The 8,134-nt window shown below is 49.8% G+C and overlaps 3 protein-coding genes across 3 annotated transcripts; 2 read left to right on the top strand and 1 right to left on the bottom strand.

The window, feature by feature from the left end:
- Positions 1-567: 567 nt before the first annotated feature.
- Positions 568-2,450, top strand: DACRYDRAFT_25389 (uncharacterized protein). Its single transcript, XM_040774140.1, has 4 exons — positions 568-1,060; positions 1,116-1,314; positions 1,366-1,746; positions 1,799-2,450. The coding sequence occupies exons 1-4, from the start codon at positions 629-631 to the stop codon at positions 2,272-2,274; spliced, it is 1,488 nt and encodes a 495-aa protein (XP_040623847.1). The 5' UTR covers positions 568-628; the 3' UTR covers positions 2,275-2,450.
- Positions 2,451-2,544: 94 nt separating this feature from the next.
- Positions 2,545-4,189, top strand: DACRYDRAFT_25388 (uncharacterized protein). Its single transcript, XM_040774139.1, has 12 exons — positions 2,545-2,676; positions 2,730-2,788; positions 2,833-2,863; positions 2,915-2,935; positions 2,991-3,052; positions 3,106-3,227; positions 3,281-3,314; positions 3,367-3,432; positions 3,488-3,608; positions 3,658-3,679; positions 3,727-3,829; positions 3,879-4,189. The coding sequence occupies exons 1-12, from the start codon at positions 2,596-2,598 to the stop codon at positions 4,075-4,077; spliced, it is 921 nt and encodes a 306-aa protein (XP_040623846.1). The 5' UTR covers positions 2,545-2,595; the 3' UTR covers positions 4,078-4,189.
- An 82-nt stretch (positions 4,190-4,271) lies between these two features.
- DACRYDRAFT_59902 (ARM repeat-containing protein) lies at positions 4,272-7,556 on the bottom strand (the record flags this gene model as incomplete). Its single annotated transcript, XM_040775590.1, has 12 exons — positions 4,272-4,376; positions 4,428-4,502; positions 4,549-4,648; positions 4,701-4,875; positions 4,925-5,129; positions 5,180-5,449; positions 5,501-5,812; positions 5,862-5,963; positions 6,013-6,086; positions 6,134-7,016; positions 7,065-7,397; positions 7,455-7,556. 12 exons carry the CDS (start codon positions 7,554-7,556, stop codon positions 4,272-4,274), a joined length of 2,736 nt encoding a protein of 911 aa, XP_040623845.1.
- Positions 7,557-8,134: the final 578 nt, after the last annotated feature.

The following is an 8,134-nucleotide window of genomic DNA, read 5'->3' as shown; positions in this document are numbered from 1 at the left end:
CCCTTGTACTTTTGGACTCACTATATAACTATGAGGCAGGCTACCTCTCAGTGGTATTCAATATCTCAAAAATAGCCATCTTTCTGTCATACTGTGCTTGGGCTCCAAATTTGCTTCCGTTTTTCCAGTTCGGTGCAATAACAATTATTTGAGCATTTTCAAACAGTGAGCAATGAAGCCCTGGTCATAGTTTTATAGCAAGGCCGAAATTACAAGGGCAATTTTTAAGTGTGTTGTGGTGTAATCGGGACTGGAAGTTACTATGTTTTATATGGTGACCCGCTAACCCATTTGATCCGCCAACTGATAATCTACGTTATGGAACTAGTGCTTAGGTGGTTGGGGCCTCGTCACAAAGAGGGGGAGGTTCTCTTACACACGGCAAAAATAGCCGGGGAGAGGTGGGCAACGGACCAATCGGAAGTACCAAGGGAAGCGCCAGGTGGCTATGCTAGAAACGCTTCCGTTATCTCACGCGACCATTCATTCCCCCCTGTTGCGCAGGCTACAAGGAGGCTGAGAGGGCCGCGTCAACACCCCTCTCGCTCCTCCTCCTCCTCCTACCCCCTCTCTCCTTAAACGCACTCCTCTTTCCTCAGTTCGGTTTACTCACCTTTTCCCCCAAACAATGCTGCCCTCTGTCTTGATCAGTGCACTTGCACTGACCTCGATCACTGTTGTTGCTTCACCACTCTCTACCGGCTATCATCCCGACGCACCGTCGCAGGCCTCGCTTGCCTTTGCTCCCTTGTTGGCGGATCCGCCTCAGCCGATAGATGACTCCTACATCATCGTGTTCAAAAAGGATGTATCCGTTGATCAGATCACCTCGCATCTCGCACTCCTGCAGCAATTCACGGGTCTGAATCCCCTTTCCGCTGAGGATGAAGGAGGTGTCCAGCATTTTTACGATGGCTCTGCCGGTGTCAAAGGATACGCAGGTCGCTTCTCCGAAGCAACGTTAGACAGCATTCGCATGCAGCCAGAAGTTGACTACGTCGAGAAGGATCAGGTTGTGCATACGCAAGGAGACGTCGTCAAGGAACGGAACGCACCTTGGGTACGTCCCGCCATGTGCCTTGATCAGCTTATCTCACCTGTTCTGTCTCAATAAGGGTCTCGCCCGGGTATCCCATCGTCCAGCGCTGCGTCTCAGTACTTTTAAGGAATATCTCTATGACGAGGATGGTGGGGATGGAGTCGATGTGTATGTCATCGACACCGGGATTCGTATCGATCACGTGGAATTCGAAAACCGTGCCAAGTGGGGCCAGACCTTCGTAGACGATGGCGACTACGATGGCAATGGACACGGTATATACAAATTCGTGTGCGTATCCTCGCGGTTGGCTGACGTTATTGCAGGTACTCATTGTGCGGGCACCATCGCTTCCCGCACATATGGCGTCGCCAAGTCCGCAAATGTCATTGCTGTGAAGGTCCTCGGTGCCAATGGCTCTGGCTCTATGTCCGGTGTTGTGAGCGGCGTGAACTGGGCCGCTTCGCAGGCGTCAAAGAAGCTTGCAGAAGCCAAGGCTGAGCTCGCTCAGTCCGGAAGGACAAAGCACAAAGGCAGTGTCGCAAATATGTCTCTAGGTGGTGGGAAAAGCAAGGTACTTGATGCTGCGGTCAACGGGGCCGTAGAGAACGGCATGCATTTTGCTGTCGCCGCAGGCAATGATAACAAGGATGCATGTGACTACTCGCCCGCTGCGGCTGAATTAGCCGTCACTGTTGGCGCAAGCAGTGAGTCTGTCAAAATATCTACTGTTCTGGTCATCTGATGCACATCTCACAGCACTTGCGGACCAGAGAGCCTACTTCTCCAACTTTGGCAAATGTGTGGACGTATTTGCTCCTGGTTTGAACATTCTATCTACCTGGGCGACTTCCAACATGTCTACTAACACCATCAGCGGGACCTCCATGGCTTCTCCCCACACTGCTGGTCTTCTGGCATACCTCCTTTCCATCTATCCTTCAGCATCGTTCGACCCGGTGCTCGGTGGCTTTGTCCCCGAGGCATTGGCCTTCATTCCTCCCAAGCAGACAACTGTTTCGTATCTCAGCTCCATCCTGGGAAGGTTCCTGCCCTTCCCTCTTCTTCCGGTGCAGAATATGCTGGATTCATCGGTTGCACCGGTCCCTGCGATCATCACTCCCGCTCAGCTGAAGAAAGCACTCATCAATCTGGCTACTGAAGGAATTCTCACCGATCTTCCTGCCGGGACCGTGAACAAGCTCATTTACAACAATGCTACCATCGCCAAGTAGAGCTGCAATGGCTGTATATTATGCCGAGAACGACGAGGTTGTTTGTTTATTGCACCTGTGCATTCACCCTTGTAGATTAGCAGCACCCACCCACGCCATACTTTCTTGTTTTTATCAACCTGTCAATGCCATCCCTCTGATTCTGTCCATTGCGGACTACAATACATTTATTTGCGCGGAAACACATCGGGGAGGGTACACATGGGTCCCTGTGCACCCTGAGTGAGGTTCTGGCACACGTATCATCACTTCGGCAGTACCCTGCAAGCAAAACAAGTAGCTCTGAACGCCAGGGGCAAGAGATCCCAGACCAAGACCAGAATGATTTTGCCTTACCTCGCATTTTTCTTTTTGGGTGCCATCGTCCCGCAGGTTGCCCAGGGTGCCAATGACACACACACGGTTGGCCCTCCTCACACTCGAATGAGGCACGAGACTTGACTTTCTCCAAATAGATCCCCATAAGGACCCACTCGCTCTATGCCCCATACGTTGATCAAGACTTGCAGAATCGGTAATGCGTAACATGCGATCCTATGTGTCACTTACACTACCCAGATGGTTTGACTTTGGTGCCGATGCCATAGTTGTATGTCCTGTTGTCTTCGCGGTCCTTCATGCCAATTAATCTGCTTCACAGAATACAAATAAGCACATCCGGGTATATATGTGGCTCATCGCATTCTATTACTGGGTCCTAACTTGTGCTGTGAAAGTTAACCCAAGATCGACCGCATCAAATGGGCTGGCTTTGGTCTCGATTGCCGCTGTCGTCAGAGTACGCACTCCTCATCCCCTCATCATGAGCAACTGACAAAATGGAGAATTCAGTAACTTTGAGCTCGAGATTGCGTTTTCTGTTGATGGACAACACGCGCACCTCTTCGGAGACGGCATGGCCATCTGGTTAACGTCCACTCGAGCTCAACCTGGTCCGGTATTTGGGTCCATAGGTGAGAACCATCATTGTGCCAACGAGAAATTGGTGCCAATGGCATGAATCTAGACAAATTTGAGGGGTTAGGGATCATAATCGATACGTAAGGCCTTCACTTCTGATGTCAACAACCCCCAGTGCTCAGGTTATGCTAGCTTTCCTAATGCGAAGCATCCATATTCTTTCCCGCGCATCATCGGCGCGTTGGGAGACGGCACAAAGTGAGAGGCGTCGAATCACAAAATATCTCTAAATGGAATTGACGCGTTCTTTGAGATCTTATGACCTGAGCAATGACGGTGCTGGCAACGAAGATGGAGCATGCTCCGCTGCTGTACGAGGAGCAGAAATTGCCACCAAACTCCGCATCACGTACATAAAGAACGATTATTTGAAGGTCCGCTCTTCGCGCTCACAGTACGAAAATACACTCACCACTTCTGTAGGTCACCCTTCATTACAAAAGCTGTAAGGCTATAACTTCGCGCTCTCCGTCTTCTTAACGGTTATAGCAGGGGACGAATGGGCCCCTTGCTTCACAATTCCCAACGTCGTACTACCACCGAGACCATACTTAGGGTTCTCGGCTCTGACTGGTGACGTGTCCGATGCTCATGAGTGAGTTGTACTACGCATATGATTCTGCCACACTCACAACCTCGTTCAGTATTATATCAGTTCAAGCGAATTCATTTGTTACGCAAACGCCCTATAGTTCTGGCAGAAGGCAGGCCACGACGAGATCAAAACCCACCAAAGGCTGGGGCGGATTTTTCTTCAAATTGACCTTACTTTGCGTGGCGTGTTTCGGAGGGTTCATGGGTTATCGGATATACAGAGAAAAGGTAGCATCGAAGCGCTTCTAGTCAATACTCAGGCTTGGGTCACACAGACCTCGGTGCAGTACTGTTCATCCATTTATCACCAAATTGACGGACGTTATGTTGGATTCCAAGACATTGTATGTAATATGACATGCGCTGGTATAATGGGGTGTGTGCAAGCAGTAGCTCCACGTGAACACAGAAAATCAGGGCTCTCAACACTTCCGTTTCTTCTCTCAGACACCGTATCTCTGCCGTATTACAGACCGTGTTGGCTCGGGGACCTGCGCCATCTGAGGCTCCCAGTTTTCGCCGAGCATTGATTTGAAGCCGCTAAATATCTACACGCGCGGAGATCAGTCAGGAACTCGCAGTTTGAACTAAGTACATACTTGTTGGAACATTGAATTCAATTCTAGGCTTGGGGCTTGCCACTTGGCCGTGGCGTTACAGAAAGGTACGAATGCCTGATAGACATGAGCATCGTTTGCATTGCATGAAACAAACGATTACCTTAGAAATACCACTCGCGTTGTTAAGGATGAGTGCACAAAAGCCCTTGAAGGCGGAATCCTTCTCCGCATTGTCTTTGATGTCACCTAGTGCCTGGCACCTGAATCATACGATAAAATTCTGCCTTGAACTAAAATGGACGACTAGCGCACCAATGCTCGGCAAAAACATCTAAATGAGGAGCCACCACTGCTGGGAAGATATACCCCAGCCGCCCGATGGTAACAGCGGCGTTCTCCGTCAGCGACTTTGGAGACTTCGGGTGGAGCAAAATCGGAACGAGACTTTGCAGCAGTGGCTGAACATATTGTGCAAAGTCCGGATCTACTCGGCATGCTCAATTAGTAGGGGCTGATCAAACGGAACAGTTGCCAACCTGGTCCACAACGAATGGCAACCTCTCCAATAGACCACGCCGCGTTGTTACAAACACTGACATATTCAGCACGAGGTTCGCCCGAGATCTGGCTGATTAGGTCTGGCATAATGGAAGGCAAGAATGGCTTGAGCACGCTAAAGCAGTAGATTGCAAGATCTCCAATAAGAGCAAACGCCGACTGCTGCACGGCTGGCTGGGGATACTGACATAAACCAATCAGCAGGCTAAGCGCACAATAGAACAAAGGCTTACCTGCAAGCTAGCGGCGAGAAGAGTCATGAAGGAGGGGTCACTGCTCGTAATCATCGGTGCAAGTAATTCTCCCAATGCCTGGACCAGTCCGCTGAGAAGATCCAGGGACACAATGAGGTATGACTTCTCCGGCTCGTCTAGATCGGGATTTTGAACGAACGTTTGGTAACGTACAAGCGACTCGTGAACAATTCGAAGGCATCGTTGAAATATGGCAGGTGCGTAGGGGGAGAATCCAGGGCCAGCTGCGACCGTGACGGATGATAAGCACTAGTTTAGATAAATCAGGCTTCCGTTGTTAACTTAAGAAAGTGAGCACACCTCCATGAGCGGAATGAGATCATCATCATCATCCTGCAATGCGCTCCATTTCTGTTCCAAAGAAGGAAGCAGGACTTCGATGCATGCTGGTCTATTGAGTGCTTCACCCACAGAATCGGCCAGCGTTCCGATTGCATCGTAAAGAATAAGCAAATTTTTGTGCTGGTACTTGGAGAAAGCAGTAACGAGATTCTGGACGATGGGCTCCAAATACGGTGCTAAACCCGGGCCAGCTTCCTCTTCCAACGTCGCCAATGCACTGCAGCCTGCTTCCTGTACTTTCTTGTTGTTGTCTAAAACCGTGTGTAGTAACTTTCAGAAAATTAATACGCCGAACGATATCACAGCACGAAGCACATACGCCCTCTAAAGCTGGAATGAAATATTGATTCTGCTCAATGTTGACAGTGCACCAATGTGCATACCTTCCCAAAGACCAGCAAGCGATAGAACGCAGTAATGGCTAGAAGATACATGAGACGATAGAACACTGGATCTGTCGGCGACGTTACCTTAGGATCTTGTAACTGCGAGCATAAATAAGGGAGAATGGTGGGAAGATGAGGCTCCAGGGGATCCATACAACCTACCCTGTGTGAGGGAAATTCCGATGGTGCCATGCGAGACACTTACCTTCAGCAATGGCACCAAGGGCCAGTACAGCGGATTCACGAATAAGCCAATCTTGATGCCATAGTCGATCCTTCAGAAGTGGAAGCAACGTCGCTAAACAGTCTGCACCGAAACGAACAGCCAACACATCCAAAGCGGCAGCGGCGCATTTTCTCTTGTTCCATTCCGAAACGAATTCGTCGTCATCGTCGTCATAATCGTAATCCTCGAATTCTTCTTCCTCTGCCCCTCCTGCATCGCGAGACTTGAAGGCGGGCTGCGTATCCGACTGCCCCTCCCCTACCCCGTGTGACTTGGCACCATAGTGCTGAGGTCGAATGTCGCTATCTCGATCAGGTACATTGGTATCATCAATATCTGCTTCGAGCATTGCAAGATCTTCTTCGGTATAAATCATGGACTGCAGGAGCGCCGGAACAAGATTGCCTAGCAGTGGACGCAATGCATCGACGAGATCCATGTCTTCGGCGAAAGTTAACCAGAATTCACAGGCCTCCAGAGCCACAGACTCGTCTTTGTCTTGCATGGAATAAAGCATAAAAGATGCAACATTTGATATTTCGGGGACCAATTTGTCGCTCCGTTCTCGTAGCAGAATAGAGAGGCTTGTGCAAACCATTCGTCGAACGTCGGGATCTGAATCACCTGCACAGCGGAAAAGACACGCCATGAAGCCATCAATGTTCGCGTTGAAAGATTGCGATTCGATTAATGCAAACTGAGCGATTGCATTCAACGCGTGCTGCCGTATTCGTGGTGAGGAATCACTGGTCATGGCAATGAACTTCGGGATCATATAGTCCAACGGGCGTTGTCCTCCGATTTCCACGTCTAGCTTGCGTGGAAAATCTTGACACAGTTTATCCAGGGCGTCGATGGCGCCCTGAGAACCTGTGAGCAATGTTCAGAATACAAACCTTTGTGCACTCACTTCGCGTGCCCCCACATCCGGAGAGTCCAATGCAGCCACGAGGTAGAACAACCCCTGTGGCCAGTTCTGTGGTTCGAACAACGCGAGCAAAGACGCAATTAAAGTGCCGGAGTTGGTTCGAATCATTGATGATGGGTCTCTCACGGACTCCAAAACATTGGCCTTCACATATTCGACCACAGGACTCGGACTTTTCAGTAACATCCGGGCGTTATTCTTGAGAACCAAGGCGGCCACGGTTCTGGTGGTTTCTAGCTCGCCCTTTCCATGTGTGAGAATATAAACGAGGTAGCAAGGATAGTCAGCTATGGACTGAAATTGTTCAATTTGTTGCTGCAAGATGTTGCGAGTCAGATCATCAGGTATGGAGAGGCAGACCCTTATGCATACCTGAGCAACTTGCCTCTCTTCTGAGACGGGACTCGATGATTTTTTCAGAAGCTCCACCAAGTGATGCAAGCCTTCCGCCTGAGGGACCCATTGTTCAGCCATACAATCAGCGTGTTGCTTCGGTTCAGAGCGTCCTTGATGTCGAGCAGCAGGAGGAAAGAATGCAGAAACCGCGTCGACACGCGCCTGCTAAGGGCCCTACTTGCGGACAAACTTTCTCCGACGCCACGTGTACAAGAGTGGCGCAGATATTTTGCTTCCGCTATTTCACACTGCAAGAATGGTGCGCCAGGTGCTCCCTGATATATGATTAGAGAAGGTGGTTGTTGTACATGTTTCGAGACTGAAACCAGCATGCTGATGGGCTTATTGCGGGTGCTCCCTGACTACTGCTTCCGAAAAAAAGAAGGCTTTCGATCAGATCTGTTGTGATGTGGCTTATTCTTTTAACGGATCTCAGGGGCGATTTGACCAAGGCACTGCAAGTCGGCCCATTCCAGTGAGAACAAGGTAATATTCATAACTTGGGGGGTGGCGCGAGCAGAGCTCGCACGGCCGATTCCCCCCAAATAGCACAATGTAGATCTTCAGTTTCACAAGTGTTGTATGTTTCTAATGAAAAAATCTGACATCTAATCTAATAATTAATTAATAGCTAACCCCCCCCCCCCCCCCCCCCC

This window comes from Dacryopinax primogenitus, assembly GCF_000292625.1.
Source record: "Dacryopinax primogenitus strain DJM-731 SS1 chromosome Unknown DACRYscaffold_25, whole genome shotgun sequence".
Taxonomy (NCBI): domain Eukaryota; kingdom Fungi; phylum Basidiomycota; class Dacrymycetes; order Dacrymycetales; family Dacrymycetaceae; genus Dacryopinax; species Dacryopinax primogenitus.
Note: the sequence above shows the minus strand (reverse complement) of the source record. Positions and strands in the feature narration are given on the sequence as shown.

Coding starts and splice junctions, on each gene's coding strand:
- DACRYDRAFT_25389 (XM_040774140.1), top strand. CDS start 629: ATGCTGCCCTCTGTCTTGATCAGTGCACTTGCACTGACCTCGATCACT. Junction 1,315..1,365: donor CTACGATGGCAATGGACACG/GTATATACAAAT, acceptor ACGTTATTGCAG/GTACTCATTGTGCGGGCACC. Junction 1,747..1,798: donor CGTCACTGTTGGCGCAAGCA/GTGAGTCTGTCA, acceptor CACATCTCACAG/CACTTGCGGACCAGAGAGCC.
- DACRYDRAFT_25388 (XM_040774139.1), top strand. CDS start 2,596: ATGATTTTGCCTTACCTCGCATTTTTCTTTTTGGGTGCCATCGTCCCG. Junction 2,864..2,914: donor TTGGTGCCGATGCCATAGTT/GTATGTCCTGTT, acceptor TCTGCTTCACAG/AATACAAATAAGCACATCCG. Junction 3,680..3,726: donor CACCCTTCATTACAAAAGCT/GTAAGGCTATAA, acceptor CGGTTATAGCAG/GGGACGAATGGGCCCCTTGC.